General features: G+C 57.4%; 8 protein-coding genes across 8 annotated transcripts; 5 read left to right on the forward strand and 3 right to left on the reverse strand.

Moving 5' to 3' along the window:
* The first annotated feature begins 1,405 nt into the window (after positions 1-1,405).
* On the forward strand, positions 1,406-2,528 carry TRAVEDRAFT_157100 (Mis12-domain-containing protein). The gene is made up of 2 exons (XM_008047265.1): positions 1,406-1,836; positions 1,892-2,528. The coding sequence occupies exons 1-2, from the start codon at positions 1,411-1,413 to the stop codon at positions 2,366-2,368; spliced, it is 903 nt and encodes a 300-aa protein (XP_008045456.1). The 5' UTR covers positions 1,406-1,410; the 3' UTR covers positions 2,369-2,528.
* Positions 2,529-2,718: 190 nt separating this feature from the next.
* On the reverse strand, positions 2,719-3,450 carry TRAVEDRAFT_176118 (uncharacterized protein). The gene has a single exon (XM_008047266.1). The coding sequence runs from the start codon at positions 3,407-3,409 to the stop codon at positions 2,822-2,824; it is 588 nt and encodes a 195-aa protein (XP_008045457.1). The 5' UTR covers positions 3,410-3,450; the 3' UTR covers positions 2,719-2,821.
* A 536-nt stretch (positions 3,451-3,986) lies between these two features.
* On the forward strand, positions 3,987-4,828 carry TRAVEDRAFT_176121 (histone-fold-containing protein). The gene is made up of 3 exons (XM_008047267.1): positions 3,987-4,253; positions 4,332-4,580; positions 4,680-4,828. Exons 1-3 carry the CDS (start codon positions 4,104-4,106, stop codon positions 4,728-4,730), a joined length of 450 nt encoding a protein of 149 aa, XP_008045458.1. The 5' UTR covers positions 3,987-4,103; the 3' UTR covers positions 4,731-4,828.
* Positions 4,829-5,362: 534 nt separating this feature from the next.
* On the forward strand, positions 5,363-6,887 carry TRAVEDRAFT_40963 (uncharacterized protein; the record flags this gene model as incomplete). The annotated part of the gene is made up of 2 exons (XM_008047252.1): positions 5,363-6,010; positions 6,072-6,887. The coding sequence occupies 2 exons, from the start codon at positions 5,363-5,365 to the stop codon at positions 6,885-6,887; spliced, it is 1,464 nt and encodes a 487-aa protein (XP_008045443.1).
* A 463-nt stretch (positions 6,888-7,350) lies between these two features.
* On the reverse strand, positions 7,351-9,042 carry TRAVEDRAFT_40964 (WD40 repeat-like protein; the record flags this gene model as incomplete). The annotated part of the gene is made up of 8 exons (XM_008047253.1): positions 7,351-7,384; positions 7,454-7,555; positions 7,612-7,773; positions 7,830-8,385; positions 8,435-8,594; positions 8,699-8,814; positions 8,864-8,937; positions 8,987-9,042. 8 exons carry the CDS (start codon positions 9,040-9,042, stop codon positions 7,351-7,353), a joined length of 1,260 nt encoding a protein of 419 aa, XP_008045444.1.
* Positions 9,043-9,341: 299 nt separating this feature from the next.
* TRAVEDRAFT_54335 (uncharacterized protein) lies at positions 9,342-11,860 on the forward strand (the record flags this gene model as incomplete). Its single annotated transcript, XM_008047268.1, has 6 exons — positions 9,342-9,906; positions 9,968-10,097; positions 10,144-10,298; positions 11,479-11,530; positions 11,600-11,760; positions 11,808-11,860. 6 exons carry the CDS (start codon positions 9,342-9,344, stop codon positions 11,858-11,860), a joined length of 1,116 nt encoding a protein of 371 aa, XP_008045459.1.
* Positions 11,861-11,953: 93 nt separating this feature from the next.
* TRAVEDRAFT_157114 (uncharacterized protein) lies at positions 11,954-14,803 on the reverse strand. The gene is made up of 12 exons (XM_008047269.1): positions 14,513-14,803; positions 14,408-14,456; positions 14,262-14,357; positions 14,119-14,203; positions 13,977-14,067; positions 13,540-13,926; positions 13,104-13,484; positions 12,890-13,049; positions 12,381-12,839; positions 12,312-12,323; positions 12,202-12,253; positions 11,954-12,148 (listed from the first exon to the last, which is right to left on the reverse strand). Exons 1-12 carry the CDS (start codon positions 14,540-14,542, stop codon positions 12,061-12,063), a joined length of 1,890 nt encoding a protein of 629 aa, XP_008045460.1. The 5' UTR covers positions 14,543-14,803; the 3' UTR covers positions 11,954-12,060.
* Positions 14,804-14,872: 69 nt separating this feature from the next.
* On the forward strand, positions 14,873-18,049 carry TRAVEDRAFT_157117 (tRNA ligase). The gene is made up of 5 exons (XM_008047270.1): positions 14,873-15,566; positions 15,656-15,919; positions 15,970-16,675; positions 16,735-16,882; positions 16,931-18,049. Exons 1-5 carry the CDS (start codon positions 15,177-15,179, stop codon positions 17,937-17,939), a joined length of 2,517 nt encoding a protein of 838 aa, XP_008045461.1. The 5' UTR covers positions 14,873-15,176; the 3' UTR covers positions 17,940-18,049.
* Positions 18,050-18,830: the final 781 nt, after the last annotated feature.

An 18,830-nucleotide genomic window follows, 5' to 3' on the forward strand; every position in this document is an offset into this window, starting at 1 on the left:
AAAGTACGGTTGGGACGGAAAAGGGAAAAAAGCTGTGCTGCCGATCATTTTGAACCGAACTGCACGTCGGAACGATCGTTGGATCTCGTCCACGCCGAATTCTAATCGAGGATGTGCGCACCTCCCGCACCCGTTCGTCGGGTCGAGCTCGTCGTGGGCGCAGAAGGCCCGCAGAATACGAATAACTGTGCCGAGCATGGCTCGGCCTAGCTAGAAAGCCGCGCGTAGGTGACAAAGATGGACCGTCAGCGTCCGCGCTGTTGATCGGTTTGCGATACCCATCCCAATACTGTGCACCAATCTCGTTCGAATCGGGACTGAAAGGGCGTCGGTCTCGATGAGATTCGAGTTGAGCCTGATATGATCATCCACGAACTTACCCTGGAGACCTCTTTGAAACTTCGTCACTGTGTCGCCGAAATAGACATGTTAGCCGTACTATGAGCTGATGATAGAAGATAGCACGCGAGTATGACGAAGCGAGTCTGACAGTCCGGTATCCTGGAGGTGCATCTCGGAGAGCCACCGGTCAGTGCTCCACAGGGGGCGGAGGTCCAGCGCGGGCCCGTAGGCTTGATAGCGGGTACCTGCGGGAACGTGAGCACCTACTCTGAGCCTGTATCAAGCTGGGAGCCGTACCTGGAACTTCCGAAGTGCTTGTTCAGCAGCGATAGAACCCACTCGAGGAAGCTCTTCCGGTCCCGAAGGGCCCCTGGCTCCCGCCCGGGCCAATGCTGGAAGGACGGACTGCGCGCCACCATGCCCAAATGCAGCACTTCCGCCGTCGGGGTGCGGGAGTGCCTGTATGCCCGCCCGATATGGGCACACATCGACGAGCCTACTACCGGTAGGATGGTCGAGCCCGGCGGCCTGGAACGAACCACTTCTAAAATGAAGGGGAGACGGGTTTCCGTAGCGGGAAAAGGCACAGCAGCGCCGGGGGCCTCGGGGGTGGTGCTGGACCCACGCAGGAATGCAATTGCGTATTGATTGGAGCGCGTCCATCGATCGCGACAAGGCTACGTGATACACGCGACCTGAAGATACGCAGCAAGCGGGGTGTGAGGACGTGCGACTGATGCCGTACGCAATTGAATTTGTGCTCTCCGTACATTTCACTATGTTTGTCATGCATTTTCAACTTCTACAATCTTGTGAGGATGAAGTAGCGGTCAGTAGACGTGAAAGAAAAGATAAAATGCAGCATACATGTTGAGAATTCACGCCACATATAAGACGCAGAGATCTTTGTGGTGTACTCATGGAAGAGGTCGAACACGTCTCACCTCAACTGCGTTCATGATCTGCGAGCGTAAGCGCCCACGGTCACCATGTGACGATTCGTGACACGACGCGCTCTCAACGCGTCCGTGACGCGTCGACGCAGTCACGCCTTCCCTCCTCGCCATCATGAGTGCGCCCGCCGCGCCGCCTCCGACCGTACCCTCCGTGCTCCTCCCCGAGCTGCTCGGCTTCATCCCACAGTTCCTCCTCGACGACATCATCAACATCGCCAATGACGAGGCGAAGCAGAGCGTCGACGCGATGGAGCAGTTCCTCCAGCGCTGGGCGGACGCGCGCGCGGAGAAGGCGGCGGAGTGGGACCCGACGCAGGAGATAGAGCAGGGCCTGGTGTCGTTCCAGACGCTGCTCGAGTCGCACGTCGACGTCGCGTTTGACTTCTTCGAGGCGTGGTCGATGCGCAACATCTTCGCCGTCCCCGCGGACCTGCCTATCGTCGCGCCCCACCAGGCGGGCCTTGACTTGGAGCACTCGCCGGAGCAGGAGCAGGAGCTGCTCGCGGAGATTGACGAGTTGCGAAGAAAAGTACACGCAGTGCGTCTTATGCCTTTCCTCATTCAATGCGATAGCTCACACTCAGAATAACTAGCAACGCAAACTGAAGCGTTTGTACTCGCGCGCAGTGCGCAGATCTGGGAAAGATCTTGAGCACGCCCGCGAACGCCTAGAACGTCTCTCTTTCCTCCGCGCACCCCAAATGCAAGCACTCCTCGCACTCCCAAGCGAGTTCGAGATGATGTTCGACTCCGTCGCCTCCCTTCCCCCGCCCAACCCGTCCGACGCCGCGCTCGATCCCGGGGCGGTGCCAGAGCCGGGCAAGCGGCCCTGGGAGACGAGCAAAACCGGGTACCTCAACTGGGCGGTGGAACAGCTCATGCAGCGCGCAAAGGAGAGGGCGAAGAGCGAGCCGGCGGGCAATGCGTTTGGGGAAGGGAGCTCGGCTGTGAGTGCAGCTACTGCGGCAGCGTATGAGGTTGGGAGCGCGCAGGACGTCAGAGCTCTGTTGGAGCGCATGGGTGGCTCAGTCGAGGGGGGAAAGGATGCGGACCAGATGGATACGAGTTGAGATGGAGCTGAGTACCCAAGGATTGCTCTCGATGCTCTGCCTATTTCTGCGGTAAAGGTTGTACTTACTGTGTTTTTTTTTCGCCCTGTTGTATGTTTAGTAGGACTGTATTTTACATCTATATGTTCTATAGCGACCAAAGCAAGCCTCCCGATCTCACATGAACTACCAGGATCGAATTGCCAGATGGCCCAGCGGCTCACAATACTGGCATGCTGTGAAGATGGAACGACATATGGGTATAATTTGTGACTCTCAGCCTGTCACATTATACTCAACGCCAGATCTCGCCAAAGGTACCAGCGCTTGTTCGAGCACGCTGCCGACCGGCGCGGCAGTTTAAATCCTCCGCTGAACCTATTACTTGATTTGCATTTGCACTGGTAGCTCGTTAACTTCCTGAATAATCGTCAAGGGCGCCTTGCCCGACTACCTCTCTGGCGAGGAAGAAAACTACACTACCGTGGGTGGCGGGATATGTACGGGAGTCATGTCTTTGTCCTCCACAAACCACGTCTGCAAGCCCCCCTGAGACCTGTCAGTCAGCACACGCCTCCCCAACAACGGATACACCGAACTATCCATCGGCATCCGCGTCCCGCCAACGATATACACCACCTCCTTCGCGCCCGCCCTCAGCGCGTGCGCGTGTGCGCCCTTGTCCCCACCCTTGAAGCCCAAAAAGTCGCCGGTCTTGATCGTCTCCTCCCGCGGCACGCTCTTCCCCTGCGCCGCCGCGCCCTGGCCCTTATCGCCGTTATCGCCCTCGGGGCGCTCCCAGACGAGGAGCACGGCGTCGTCGCCGCCCGCGTCGATGATGTAGTAGAACTCCTCGTCGTTGGTGTGGTAGTGCAGCGTGCTGGAGGTCGCGCCCGGGGGGAGGCGGCAGAAGTGGATGCCGAGCTTGGTCAGGCCGACGCTGTCCCCGAGGGAGACGGTGTAGCGCTGGTTGGTGTTGTCCATGGGGTGCATGAGGTGCCGCAGGGACTCGAAGGGCACTTCGGTGGTGCGCACGAGGTACTCGGGGCGAGTAGTAGACATGATGAGAATGTGTAACGGCACTGGCAGGGGGAACGGCGATGTACACTGTGGGCTGATCCGCTGTAGTGGAGGCCTTTTATGGTGTGCGAGCGGTAGGTTCTGGCCGTCATGCTCTCGTTCACACATGACCAGGCCCGAGGGTCTGTATAATCCAAGATCGAGTCACGAAGAGGAACGGCTCTCCTCTATGCTTCTTCTTCCGATGAAGCGTCGCTATTCGTGGTAGTGAGCAAACCGTATTGACAGAGCGCAGTGTTTTCTCACCGGTGAGAGCTCGGGCTGCAAGCGTCTTTGTGCGACCCGGCTATGTCGCAATATGCGCAGGCGTAGTATCTGCGCATACATCGGCATGTTTTATGTCAGCATCGTGAGGCTTTACCTGCAACCAGTGCGAACGGATCGTCCTGTATCGTCAGGAGTATTGGCTTCACGCATTCGATGGCGGAGGCTCGCGGTAAGCCGCGATACACGACGGAGGGCACCGACACAGACCACGCGCGTCATAGCACGTGCCGTCTCCCAGGACTGTCGCGCCGACACGCGCGGGAGCGCGCACCATGCTCTCAACGCTCTCGACGGCCGCGACCCTCTTTCGAACGTCTCCAGCTGCGTATCCGCATCCGTAGCACTCTCTGGTCGCCGGTGCGACCGCGCCATCCATATTCGCGCTCTACGTAGTGGCTTCCGCTCAGCCATGTCCGACTTCGTCCCCGCACCCCCGAACATCGCCCCGCAGGACGACGGCTCGGGGGTCGTTCCCCAGCCTGTCCAAGACGCACCATCGCCCGCGCCCATCACTGAGCAAGAGGTTGGCGAGTATCGCGAGCAGGACCGCTTTCTTCCCGTACGCCTTTACCTCGTCCGCGCGCGCCACCGTCTGCGCCTCCGCGTCGACTGCTAACCGTACCGTCCTCGCGCGTAGATTGCGAACGTGTCGCGCATCATGAAGGGGTCGGTGCCGCCGACAGCGAAGATCTCGAAGGAGGCCAAGGAGTGCGTGCAGGAGTGCGTGTCCGAGTTCATCTCCTTCATCACGTCGGAGGCGGCGGAGAAGTGCCAGATGGAGAAGCGCAAGACGATCGGCGGGGAGGATATCCTCTACGCGATGGTCACGCTCGGGTTCGAAAACTACGCGGAGACCCTGAAGATCCATTTGGCAAAGCTCAGGCAGGTGAGTGTCCGAATGCCCATATGAACTACCTCTGTGGAGGACTTGGAGAGGAGGCTGTGCGGTGGGCAGAGGGAAGCTGACTGCGTTGTTGTACTGCAGCACCAATCAACGCCGGGGGGCTCGCGGAATGTCGAAATCTCGGAAGACTGAAGAGAGAGCAAGGACTCATTGTTACGGTCGGTCAGCGCTGTGTTATCCTCTGTGTGTACTGTATTTGTTGTAGACTGCAATACTGAATTCCGTTTACTACCTATTACACTGGCCATGCATGCCTGTGGCCAGGTGTCTGAACCGCGCAGCTGGACAGGGTCGGAATTTTTACGTTTCACGGGGGTCCACGAGCATTTAAGCATTTCGACACTCCATTCCGTTACATAACTCCGCATATAAAGTGGTGCAATGCAGACGTTACCTGTGTACGTTTGAAACATATGTGTTACAGTGCTGGAATCACAGTCAAGTAAGTGTAAGAGAAAACATCCGAAACGATGTGGGACGACCTGAGTTGGTCGCGGGCGGGTGTTGCTGAAGGAGGTTACCGGACGCCGTGATTGTGGGGGAGTGCCGCGGCTGTCAGGCCATCTATTGCTCTCTCTCGCTACCTGCCGCCTCGTGCAGACCAGCTCTTTCCCTCCCGCCGTTTCACGTACTCTCATGACCCTCTCAACTCACGCCTGAACATTCTGTGCTCAACCTACATTCCTCACCAGGGTCCGCAGTAACGCACAGTATACTTCCACCCACGACGCATGTCCCGCAGCATCCACTCTTCACGAACCGCGATGGCCTACATGCACTTCTCCTGGTCCGACTCTTTCCAAGCCGCCTTCTCCTCTTGCTTGCCTTGCCTCAAGATCGACGCCCCTTCTGACACCGAGGACAACGGTGAGGCTCACGGGCGCGGCGGCGCCCACCGCCATGCGCTCCTCGCGAGCGGCATCATCCCCCCCTCTCGCGCCCGCCCAGACGAGCTCGAGGGCCTGCTCGCGGACGCCTCTGACGACGCCGAGACGCTCTCACTGCATTCGAACATTGGCGACCGCCGGCGCAAGGGCAAGGGCAGCCGGAAGAAATGGCGCCGCGGCGCGCCCAAGCAAATTCGGGTCTTCGGCTATGACCTGTTCGGGCGCCCGCCCGCGATTCAGCTGCCCGAGTCGGACAACGAGGACGGGGGCGAGGGGCGCAGCGAGCGTTCGAGGACGATCTCGACGGATACGCTTGACTCGGACGCGGCGCCGCTCGATGTGGCGGCCATTGAGGAGATGAGTGCGGCGAGACATACGGAGGCGGTGGCGCGCGAGGAAGAGGAGAGAAGGGCGAAGGAGGAGAGGAGGCGGAGGAGGAGGGAGAAGCGGGAGCTCAAGCGGGCGGCGATGGCGCGAGCATTGGAGCAGCAGACTAACGGGGACGAGGAGTTCGAAGGCTTTCAGGTAGGTGTTCACGTCCGCTATTGATTTCGTTCCCCTTCATCTGACTGTATGTGTGCTACAGGGAAGCGGCCCAGTATACGGTATCGACGGGCCCTTCTCCCCCAGCCTTGGCTCAGGGTCAGGCTCGATGTCCGTCTCGGATTCGCAAGACTTCGGCCCCTTCGCTCAAGGCCAGCTCTCACAGCCCTTCGACGCCGACGCCGCCCTTGAGGAAGAGGCCGAAGCCGAAGGTGACGGGGCCGACTTCGGTGCGGAGTCATACACGCGCCGTCCACGACGGAGCACAATCACCGGCGGGCGCAGTGGCACTAGCGAGACACGCTCAACCTCGACCGGGACGGGCTCCAACTCGCAGCAGTACCAGTACGCGGGCGTCGCGCCATATAACCACCAGTTCATCGCGCAGCAGCCGATCCCGCATTCCCCGCTCTCACCTGCGTCGGAAGTCGCACCGCCTTCGCCCTTGTCAAGCACGAACGGCGCGCGGAAGCACCGGCGCAAGTCTACGCGGCCGAAGTCGCACTCCGTTTCTGTCTCTAACTCAGGCTCGTCTGCGTCTGCGACGGCCTCACAGACAGCCTCGCTCGTCTCCCCTGGCGGTTCTGAGCCTCCCGCTGCCGCGGGCCCGCGCGTGTTCACTCCCGGCCATGCACCTCGTCTGTCTCTAGCGCCCGTGCCACGGGGCGCGGAGGACGAGTTTGAGGGCATTCCAGGCGACTTCGGCGTCCAGGAGCTGCAGATGGACGCAGGTGCGGTCGAGCAAAAGGGCGACGGCGGGCATGTGCCCGTGGCATCATTCCCAAGCGTGGGCCTGCGCGGAATCCAGCGGACGAAGAGCGACATGGGCGTGTTCCTTGCGCGGCGGGGCGACGAGTGAGCGGAGGGCTGTTGATACCCGCGGGCTGGCGTGTCGGCGTATACGCGCAGACCTGACACGTCCTATAGTTTGTAGCCTGGATGGAAGGATAGGTCATGGTACATCCTGTGCATACGTATGCCCAGCTAGACATATGCCCTTTGTTGTTTTACGATCACAGTACTGTACACTGCGTCTTCTAGTATTTTACGCCTCTGCGCGACCGCAAGTTCGCGATTCACGCGCTCGTATTCCAGCCCACCAACCAAGGACACCAAAACGCAGCCGATGACATTCCAGATATCCCGCCCGACATACGACATAACTGAGATGGACTTAGAATTACAGTGTAAGATAGCTCCTCCGCGGTATCGTCAAGGTCGTAAACGCGCGCAGTCAGCCAACGGCGGGCGGGCAGCAGCATGCGCAGCAACGGCCTTCCGGCTGCGCATGACCCGCATATAGTCGTCTGCCATGTCGCGCCTCAGTCGTTCTTCTCGTCATTGGAGTCAAGCAAGCTGGATGATAGATGTTTAGGGCACTGAAACGGACAGAGGGAGACGCGTATTTGGAAGATTGGGACACACCTATACTGCTTCATGAGCGAACACTCGCCGCCGTTCTCCAAGTCGATGTTGTAGGAGTAGAAGTACCCCTCCGAAGAGATCACCATGACCTGCGGCATCGTACTGCGCGAATCGCGTTATTAGCATCGTGCATTGGTTACGCTGTGGCGGCGGCATACCCGCTGAGGGCCGCGATGCACCGCGCGCCGCTTGTTGGTAACCTCAGAAAAGCGAAGTCTCGCGAGGGCTCCCACATCTCCGTGAGCGTGTTCGGAAGATAGCCGCCTACTGACGAAGTGAGGTTCTTCGTGAGATGGAGGGATTTCCGGCGCAATGTGGACCTAGACAGACCGGTGAGTATGCTGACACTACCGCGTTGAGATCGAAGAAGGCATACGAAACACTGTTCCCCTTCTTCTTGTCAACGTACGCGTCATATCCCCCGTCCAATCCTTGCGAGCCCTCCCGGCTGTCTATCGAACCTGATGGACTGGATGGTGACTGCGAGCTGCTGACCGAGGTACCACCCCGCCCTTGCCCGAGCTTGAATATATGTACTGTGTCGTGCGCGGAGCTGACGACAAGAAGCGTCGATACGAGATTGAAGTTGAGCGAGTAGATGCGCGCTTCACGCGTCCCGCGTCGGAACTGGTAGAGCTTCTCCGAACCGGGGATGCTCCAAACGCGGATGACTGTTCCCTTGTCGGACGCGGTGGCGAGCATCGTGCCTGTAGAGTTCACAGAGAGGAAGGATATGGGGGATTTGTGTGCTTGGATGACGTTCGCGACCGTCAGAGAGCGTGTGGAGAAGAGGAGAACGTCTCCGGTCGATGGTGCCGGCGTAGCGGGTGTGGGTTGCTGTGTGGCGGAGGTCTGAGCGAGCGTGGGTGAGGGAACGGGTGAAGGGTATGCGAGATAAGAGTTGTCGGCAGAGGGAGAGAGGGCGACGATTGCTGCAAAGGGTAGGTATTGAGTTGCATGCACGGAGTCTGATGGACTCACCGTTAGGGTTCGGAGTCGTCTCGATGACGTGCAGGAGCTTCATGTTTGAGATATCGTAGATGTATATTTCGACTTCGAGCACGATCACAAGCGTCTTGCGGTTCATCTTGACGGCGAGGATAGAGGAGGGGAAGAGGAGTTCGCAGATCATGGATTGCCGCTACATGTGGGTGTAGTTAGTATCCAGCATATAGCAGAACACGGCCAGATTTGCGAAGCTCTGTGCAGTCCAGTGTATTGGGCTACGGAATCTGTCATGCTTACCTTGGTATTCACAATCTGCAACTTGCGCGGACTCAGATGGGGATGGTCCGCGGCGCCGACCAACGCGAGCAACGATGTGCAGAACAACATTTCCACAATACCGCGTGCTCCATCATCTACGCAGCCGTCAGCACAGACACACACCGTAGTAATACTGTTACGCACTCATGGTATACACCCGTCCGAAGGGATCGCAATTCGTGATGCTGTACCCTTTCCGAGTACCGACGGAGATGCATCTACGGAGATGAGTAGGGGCGAGCACGCGGTAGTGGAGGACTCACTCACGTAAAGTCCTGGTTGAAGTTGGCGAAGAGCATGTTGGGGTTGAGGCGTTCGGCCATGGCTGCTGCTCGGCGTCGTCTGCGCGTGGTCGGTCGTCGTGGTCGCTGCTCACCCCGCGCCGCGTTACCGCTCAGTGACCAGTGTGTGACAGTGTGTGACTCCGCCAGTGTGCTGCAGTTTAACGCCCAAGATTGGAGGCGATTCGCGTCGATCGTGATCGTACGGTCCGCCGCCCTGAGCCTCACTCACCTTGATCAGCCTCCTTCGTCGCGCACGTCGCTCAGCCTTGTTCAAATATACTCGCTCTGAATTTCCAACTATCTCCTGCTACTCCGCTGTTCTCAAGGGTCAACCTATCATGTCAGATTTACCTGGTTTACGCCCGCCTGAGGAGGACGACCCCGAGGACGCGCTTCGCATACAGCAACAACGCTACGCGCAGCGGATACAACAGCGCCTGCAGGAGGAGCGCGAAGTAGCTGGCACTATTGAGGGCGAGTATAGAGCTGCATGGACCGACTTCTACTCCCGCGAACCCGAGCAATGCGAGCAACTCATCAGGTCCCTCGAGGTCGCCTCACCGCATCCGCCGCTCTCCTTAGATGATCTCTTCGAGGGTGCAGAATATATCGAAATGAGCCCCGAGCCCACCCCCTCCGAGGCCTCGTTTGATATATGGCTGTCTGACCTGCAACAGCGCTCCCAATTGTCAACGGACACCGCCCTCACACTGCATGACATGGACGAATACGCCTATCGCAAGTACGAGAGTTGCACGCCTTCCGTCGAAGGCATCCTCTACAACGGCGATCCACGGATACTGAAATTCATTCCCTGCGCTGATGAGCCGGGCTTCAGAGCAGAGCTGTACGCCTCAAAGCACCTGCAACTCGCTTGGCAGACAGAATGGTTTGACGTCGATTGTAAGTGAACATCTATGTACTAGATGCGTTCACGACTCTTCACAGTTTTCATTCGTTTCAGTCAAGCTCATAGCTGCTGATGCGCATCGTCGCCTTGAGGATGTCGGGCTCGATCACGAGAAAATTGAGCGGTACAAGCCACGATCTCTCCCATCTCCCGGTAGCGGCTTCAAGTCATTCCTCAGAAAGCGGTACGCAACGTCCAGTCCTGGAACCGCCGATACTGACCGCAAACAGTGACCTTCCCCACTGGAGTAGCGAGTCGCTCGTAGAACTACATCAATCTGCCGCAACGTTGGCGACCGCAACACATCTATTGCGCGAAGTCAACAGCTTCGTCTCCGTCTTCTGCGGCAGCTTGATCTGCAACAAGGCGAAATGCATGACCCACGGTACGTGGCCCCCCTACTTTATTGCTCTTTGGTATAACCGTCACCTCGAGTCCAGATGTTGTCTCTCCACCGGTAATCCTCGATCGCCCCACGAAAAGCAATGCAGAAATGCATGCCAAAGGTGGGAAGAAGTGCGGAGACGAGTGTTTCCTACAATACAGCTATGCACCACTCCTAGTAAAGATCTCATCATCAATGTTTGTAGCCAGGGCTAACTCTCCCGATGCAATCCAGGCTGAGCCGGCTTTAGACCAGGATATATGTGACCTACTGAAGCTATTTCCTGACCATAGCCAATGTCGGCTGGCTAAATTGGCAAGGGCATCATGCTATAGTGTTAGCTCTCAAAACTCAGGTACTGTGTATGTTGTTTACACATCACACAGGTCTTTCATCACCGCTGTCAAATGTTTCCTGATCGGCAAACTGACACTCCTGATGTTGAGGATGATGCCCACATTAACATGAGGTATGTGCAACAAAGGACTCAAACAAATGCTGAGTATTGCAACTGACAATAAAGTAGCTTGGACTTCTGTGTGCACTCTGGGCCTTGCAAAGGAAATTACAGATGTGCTTGTGCAATGAATAAGAGGAAGTGCCAGAGAAGATGTAGATGTCCAAAGACTTGTGAGCACACAGGCCCTCAAATATCATACCAGCTGACCTGTCTGTAGGCTCACTGCACCATAGGGGCTGCAAGTTGGATTGCAAGTGTAAAAGCCACAAACACTGTTCTTGCATTCAGCATGAGGGGATATTACACAATATGGATTGTGATCCAGAGTACTGCAAACCACAAAGGTATGTATATGGTCACATGAACTGTAATGTACTGACACTAATGCCTGCTTAAAAGAACCAAAGGTACAAATCTAATGAATATCTGGCATACTTACATATAATAGTATCCACTGTACAGGAAACCGGGCACGACAGAAAAAGCACGAATGTACAAACCTGCGCTCTCAACTCAACAAAGTCCCAGTAAGCCTGATATGCTCAGAATGTGATAGCACAGAGCAGGCTGATGCAGCATGTATACAGCACCTTTCTATCAGGGTCGGATCCTTTGGGCTAGGGACTTTTGCAGAGAGTCAAATACCTCAGGGTGCATTTCTGGGAGGTGAGTATCTGTTGGATATACAGGTTGCTTGATTTCCTGAACAATTAGTTATAGAGTACATTGCTGAAATCATTCCAAACCCAGAGGACAATGAGGGGGGTATAGAGTAAGTGCAGACTGCAGACTATTCATAATTTTTCTTCCACAATGCCATGTTACTGAACAAAGTCAACAGGCTGGACAAGGCACAAAGCATGCTGAATGACCACAGACACCTCAACTATTTCTTCAATTTGCTGCCTGGGACCTACCTTTTGGATGCAGCTACTGTGGGCAATGCTGTCAGGTGCATCAACTGCCCAGATGAACAACCCATGGCAAATGTAGAGGCTGACAGTAAGTGACTGAGCTATTGCAACTCTCCTGGACTAACATTTGTGTAGCCCGACAAGTGGGTGGGGATATGAAAATCATGTTCTACTCAAGTACGTTCTGATCATTTACTTCCACCAGATATGCATTGACATTACTGGATAGCTGAGGCCATACAGCCAGGGCAGGAGTTGATGTTATGGTATGGTGCAGATTACTGGAATCCTAATGATTATGCATATAAAACCTCATGATGTACAACATACATGTATTCACTACCAGGTGTATGGACAGGTTTCGAGACAGATGGTGCAGGCATTGCAGCTACCAACCCCAGCCTGCCTGCTGCAGCAGAGTATTTGTCATCTTCTCGGGTGCGGGTACTGTGGGTGCAGAGCCACCACTTCCGCCACTACACGAAGACAAGTCAGCGATACATTCAGATTTCGGAATGAATATACGTACGAGTAGAAACCCTTGATCAGAGCTTCGACTTCTTCGGGCGGCATCTTGATGTCTATAGGCCGCCGTCAGTTATATACGCTCGAGACTCTCTAGTACACGACATGACTTACACTTCTGTGGGTCTGCGAGATGACAACGATTAACAACAAGCTGACAGTAAGTACAGAAAGCAGACTCACTCTTGCTGAACTCCTTCCCCAGGTTCCGCTGGATGAACCGCTGAAGCGAGGGCACGACGAGCTTTACTGCCTCGTCCGCGACGGTCGCGCGCCCATCCGGATCGTCCGTGAGCACGCGCGCGACGGCGTGGCGCTCGGTGACCTCGTCGAGCAAGTCGAAGAAGCGCGTGAACTTCTCCTTCACCGCGCTCTTGCCCTTGTCCTTCTCGTCGACGAGCGTCTGCAGCAGCGGCGAGAAGTTCGCGTCGAAGTAGCCGGCCTTGGCGGTCCGGAAGTTGGAGTTGAGCAACTCCTGCGAGGGTCGCGAGAGAATCGCGGGCACGTCCGTGCGCGGGCGCACGAGCACCTGCGTGCGGAGGTAGGAGACGTTGTTCAGGAGGAAGATCGCACCGAACGCGGGGCGCTTGTTCGTGCGCGAGAGGGTGAGCAGGCTTTGTACGGTCGCGCTCACGACGTCGTCTATAGTCAAGGTATGAGAGTATGATACCGCGAAAGGAACCTGCGCGTACGAGTAAAGTGTTGAAGCACTGTTTGCTCGTCCACTTCGGCAGCCTTGGTCTTGCCGATCTGCGTGCCCTCGCCCATTTTCCAGTTGCCGTCGCCCAGTGTCAGAAGCGCCGATGCTGCGGCATCCTGAACGGCCGGTATCCGTTCGAGGTACTGGACGGTCTGAACGCAGATTATTTAGTATACGGGCATTGCATGATGGGCGACCGGACCTACCGAGATCGTGAAATCGGCGAGCCCAGTCCCGACCTCGCCGCCTTTCCCGAGGCCTGCCAACCGGATATCTGCGAGGAACTCTGGGAAACTGCGCAGACATGACGCGCGAATGGAGTGAAGGCCCTCTTTCAGCTCGTTCTCTCTCCTGTCTGCACGGCGGGACATGATGTCATTCCATCTCGGCTGCAGCGGGGTCAATGACGAGTATGCGGAGAGCGCGAGGAATGTGTTCTTGTTCAGGTTGCGCTTGATGAGGGACCCAAGGGATCCGAGCGTGGACGTGAAGAGATTTGTGAGCGGAGAGATGAGTGTTGCGTAGGTCGTGCTGATAGCGGCTGGGGTGGTGAGAGGTGCGAGATCAAGCAGAAGATTGTACTCTTCCTGCATAACGAGACGGTGAGCGAGGTGCGGACTTGAGACGAAAGGATATACGAACATCCGCGACGGAGAGCATGTTTTCCGTCCACTTTCCAACCTCTGTTCCGGCCGCAACACCGTCAATCGTCTCAGCGCGGTCTACGACGCGCTTTCCGAACGTCTCGAGACACTTGCGCACCCAGGCTCCGCGCATGTCACCGTACCCCTTCTGCGCATCCTTCAAGGCAGACTGTATGCCGGATGCTGCAGGGTGAGATGGGTGTGTAGCGGGTAGGGGGAGTGTGCGCAGGAATGTGACAAGGGGCTGGAGCGTGGCCATGAGCGAGGCGGGAAATGGCACAGAGGTGAACTCGGCGCCTCCAGGAGGTACACCTGAGGAGCCTTCCGCGACCAGTTTTGTATAGAGTTGGATAAGCTTCTTCGCGCCGCTTTCTACAAGGCGTGCCTAGAGGAAAGATCAACGGTATGTCCACTGCAGCAGAGCGGTGGCTATACCTTATCTCGTGAATCTGTGCTGTTGAATGCAACACTGACGTTCATGCGCTCAAGCACCTCTGTGTATGCACTGAGCTGGTTCGGCTGAGGTCTGGAGCCGCTTTGTTAGCAGAGATACGATGATTGGATGACCGTCACCAACCCTCTCAGGATCAGAGCCTCCTCCGCAGCGACACCTTCATGGTAGCTCGCGATCTCGTCAATCTTCTGCAACGCACTCTCAACGTCTAAGGTGCAACATGCATTTCAGTCGAAGTAAGGGCTCTCGAAGACAGCCCCACGCACTGTTTGCTCGCCTCGTGAGCACTTGCGTAGAGTTGTACAGTGGCAGAATGGACTTCTCGAGCTTCACGAGACGGGTATCGAAACTAGAAAGGATTGCTGAAGAATAATGGGACCTGAACCCAATCACACCCTACGTGCACACTCACAAGTCATGCGTTGAGATATTTGGCGCGTCTTGTTGAGGTTCTGCTCGAGCTGGAAGAAGATACCTCGTATATTGCCCGTCGCTATGTAACTACAAGACGGCTTACCAGCTCAATCTCTGCGGTCTCGTCATCCATCGTGAATCAAGGTATGTGGGAAGTATAGGCCAGACAAATGGTGGTGCGTCGGCTGTGCGAGTACGATGTTTCCGGTCGTAGTCCAGTACCCAAGGGCGCTGCAAGTCCACTCTTGCAGATATCGGTCCCGGAAGTGCTCAAGAGGCAAGAGAGCGGTGTTCTGACGCGAGAGAGCCTCCAGTTGTTCCAAGCTGTCCTAGCCAGTACGAGACCCGAACAGACAGAGACAGAGGGCCGAAGAACGGGTATAGCGGTATAGATGATGGAGGCGGGAGGCAAGGTGAAGAGGCGCGCCGGGGCGGAGTAGAACGCGACTTGGACCACACCATCACTGCATGTATGCAATTGAGCTCACCGTCGGCAACCGCGCGCGAGTCATCCCTTGTCTAGCACCGTCATACCCGTTTGTCTCCCAGGTATAAGTATCGCAAGGCGAGTCGAGCCGACTTGTCTTCGCCTTCCGGCACTTTCCACCATTCAGCGCGCAATCCTCTCCCGCACGCCTCTCCTCGCCACTCAGCATCTCCTGCCTCCTTGCATAGCTCCAAGGACTGCACATCTGCTCTGGGGAATCCGCGCGTTCTCTACCTCCGAGGTTTCATTGTACGCTAAACGAACGCAGAAGAAACAGAAAATGGCATCCCCATCCAAGTCCCCCAGCCCTGCCCCTGTTGTCGCTGGTGGCGAGGCATCTGCAGCTCCCGACGAGCTTCACAATCTCTTCTCGTCCCTCAGCATTGAGGATGAGGATTCCGCCTTGATCGATGACCTGCAGCGCATATCCAAAGCCTCTCCGAAACTTGTCAGGTCGTCCGAGCACAAGGCTCCCGCGGATCCTAGCATCCTGGTCCGGAGCTGGAAGATGAACGAGTTCAAGTACTATGACATTCCATCGCCTTTCCCCACACTAGCTCGTGGTCTGTTCACGCAGGACATCGCAGGCGGATCCGGAAAGTCGAAACATCGCATTGTGGCGAGAGGATACGACAAATTTTTCAACATCGGCGAAGTGCCATGGACCCATGTGAGTGCTTCGTGACTTACCACTGCAAATATTGTCTGGGGTAATAGGAGTGAAGTGTGTATGTACCTTTGCTGACCTGTTCTATGTAGTGGGCGTCGCTGGAAACGCATACGGCAGCGCCATATACCCTCACACTAAAATCCAACGGTTGCATCATCTTCATTGCGGCCCTTACACCAACGCAGCTGCTCGTCACCTCAAAACACTCGCTTGGGCCGTCTCCTTCCGCGACTGGTGAGAGCCATGCCCAGGTCGGAGAACGCTGGTTGCGCAAGCACCTGGCGGACTGCGGTAAGACCGAGGAGCAGCTCGCGCGCACGCTCTGGGACAAGAACTGGACCGCCGTGGCAGAGGCAAGTCCCTAATGTCCTTCAAGACAATATACGTACTGACAGCAGTGCAGCTCTGTGACGACTCGTTCGAGGAACATGTCTTGCCATACGGCCCCGAAAAGACCGGACTCCATCTACACGGCCTGAACTCGTGCACGAAACACTTCCGCACCCAAGAGCAAGACGTTGTCGACGCCTTCGCCGACACCTGGGGCTTTATCAAGACGCCCTCCACCGTGCTTTCCAGCATCGCCGAGGTGCGCGCGTTCACCGACGAGGTCGGGCGCACGGGCAAGTGGAACGGGGAGGCGCTCGAGGGCTTCGTCGTGCGCACGCACGTCACCGCGCCCCCGACGAAGGGCGGCAAGCCCGCGAGCGCGTCGCCGTACCCGGTGGGCGCGTCCTTCTTCTTCAAGATCAAGTTCGACGAGCCGTACATGATGTACCGCGACTGGCGCGAGGTCACGAAGACGCTACTGACGAAGGGCCCGAGCCCGGCGCTGGTTCCGAAGAGCAAGATGCGCCGCGCGGAGACGAAGTTGTATGTGAAGTGGGTGTGCGCCGAGATCAAGCGCGACCCGAGTCAGTTTGAGGAATTTACGAAGGGGAAGGGGATCATCGCGACGCGCACGCGCTTCCTACAGTGGCTCGAGAGCGATCAGGGCAAGGCGGCGCAGAGCGCGGTGGCGGGTGTCCCCGACGAGACTGGTACGAAACCAGATGTGGACTTGAAAGAGGACAAGGTCATCATCGTGCCTATCGCTGTTCCTGGCGTAGGTAAGTACACCCATATCACTCCGTATGTCGGCTGAGAGCTCAATATGCCTTGGAACCAGGCAAAACGACAGTGGGGGTCGCACTATCGCATCTCTTCGGCTTCGGCCACGTTCAAAGCGACGACGTACAGGCCAAGAAGCCTGCACCCCAGTTCATCAAGAATGTCGTGAAAGCTCTGGCAAAGCACAGAGTAGTCATCGCTGACAAGTGAGTTTCCGCTTTGCTCTACCTCGATCTACGCTAACCGCGTTGTAGGAACAACCACCTGAAGATGCACCGTGAGCAGCTACGCGAAGGCGCGCGACAAGTCGACCCGCCTGCGCATCTGCTCGCATTCAACTGGCTGGGTGGACTGCCGCAGTCCACGATCCATCGTATCTGCAGCGACCGGATTTTGCAGCGGGGTGATAAACATCAAGCGCTCATCGCGGACACCGCGCCGAGGGGGCACGAAGATGTACTCTGGATGTTCCTCAAGCAAGCCGAGGAGCCCGCCGACGCTGAGGCCGACGTCCTCGTCACCATGAACGTTGACGAAGACCTCGAGCACATGCTCGCAAGTGCGGTCGACGCATGCGTCGAGTACCTCGGCGTCGAACGGCCCGACCAGGAGAAGATCGGCGCGGCGCTCGCCGCCGCACGCGCGTACGAGCCCAAGCGGAAGAGCAACAAAGGCAAGGCAGCCGCGAAGAAGAAGCAGGACGACACGCCCGCGAAACCGCCCCGGTACTTCGGCGTCCTCGCCGAAGTCGACCTCGCGAGCGTCGTCGGGCCCGCGCTCGCCGCCGCACCAGACGTGCCCGAAGAGGCGCGCAATTTCTGGACGGAACTCACGGCAAACGGGCGCGTGGCGCCGCGGCCGCACGTCACGATCGTGCACTCGAACTCGCTCCCAGACGAGCAAGCGCTGTGGGACGAGTGCATAACGCTGCACAAGCGCGAGCGCCCCCCAGTGCTGAGCTTCCGCCTGGAGGAACTCGTGTGGAACGGGCGGATCATGGCGGCGACGGTGAGCGATCTTGCGGTAGCCACGGAAGACCCTGGGGATGTGGACGAGAGCGCGGTTGCGCTCGTGGCGACGCTGCCCGGGGAACTGCGGGAGCGGCTGCATGTCACGGTGGGCACGCGGGACAAGGACGTGCCGCCTGTGGAGGCGGGGCGTTTGGTTGCGGAGTGGAGAAAGAACGGGGCCGGGGCGGGCGTGTGGGCGATCCCGCTGAAGGACGTGTGGGTCAAAGGGCGGCTGAAGGGGCTCTTCAACTAGGTTGGTGCGGTGAGAGTGTTGATAGCGAAGACATGATTTTCACTGAAGAAGTTACTCAATAGCCAATTATTGTAATTGATCGCCGGAGACGGAATCACCACTCATTCTTGTCGGGAAGAACATTGGCTGAACCATGAAGTCAATTTTGTTGTTTGCCGTGACCGAAAGACGAGAAGTTTGGACGAGTTGTGTTGCGATCCGAGGCTCTAGTGAGTCTTGCATATCGCTTGCTGAGGCTAGCTTGTCGTCCTGTGATGCCTGCAGGTCAGCACCAAGACCTGACCATCGCCAAAGGACTATGAGAGGGTCCGGGTGATGTGCCTTGATGCATCGGCAGGGAGATCTGGTACCTCTTGGTCTGTTGACTTCGCGGCACTTCGCGGCAGTGCCACTTGCCGAGGACGTTCCACGCTGGTGTTCGAGGCGGGCGTCGTGGCCCCCGATAGGCCCCGCGAGCCTGAGATGCAGGCTCGATCGGACGGCGGGACGGTCGAACCGGTCACTCTCGATCGTAGTCGCGACTCGGCAAGTGCACTGTGGCTGCAAGTTCATGGATGCATGATGGTCTGTCGTGTGCACTGTGCAGCTGCGATGGCGGCTCTGGGATGCTCGACACAACCGCATTGTCGCGCATCGGGGCATGCGGCCGCTTCCGACGTCGGAGACTGCGAACAGCCTGCGCACGCGCCTCGGGCTGATTTTGCATTTCGCACTGGGGTCACGCCTCCCCGCGGTGGCATGCTGGCGCCTGCGCGTGACGGCGGAGGCGAGCAGGACGCGGAGGTCGTCGCGTGCAGACTCAAAGTCGTACGTGTGTGCCTCGGTCTGGACACTGGCACGCTGGTGAGGCTCCCGTCAAGTGCTGCTTCTCTGGGTGGACATGAGGGCTAT

Source organism: Trametes versicolor (assembly GCF_000271585.1).
Source record: "Trametes versicolor FP-101664 SS1 unplaced genomic scaffold TRAVEscaffold_17, whole genome shotgun sequence".
NCBI lineage: Eukaryota > Fungi > Basidiomycota > Agaricomycetes > Polyporales > Polyporaceae > Trametes > Trametes versicolor.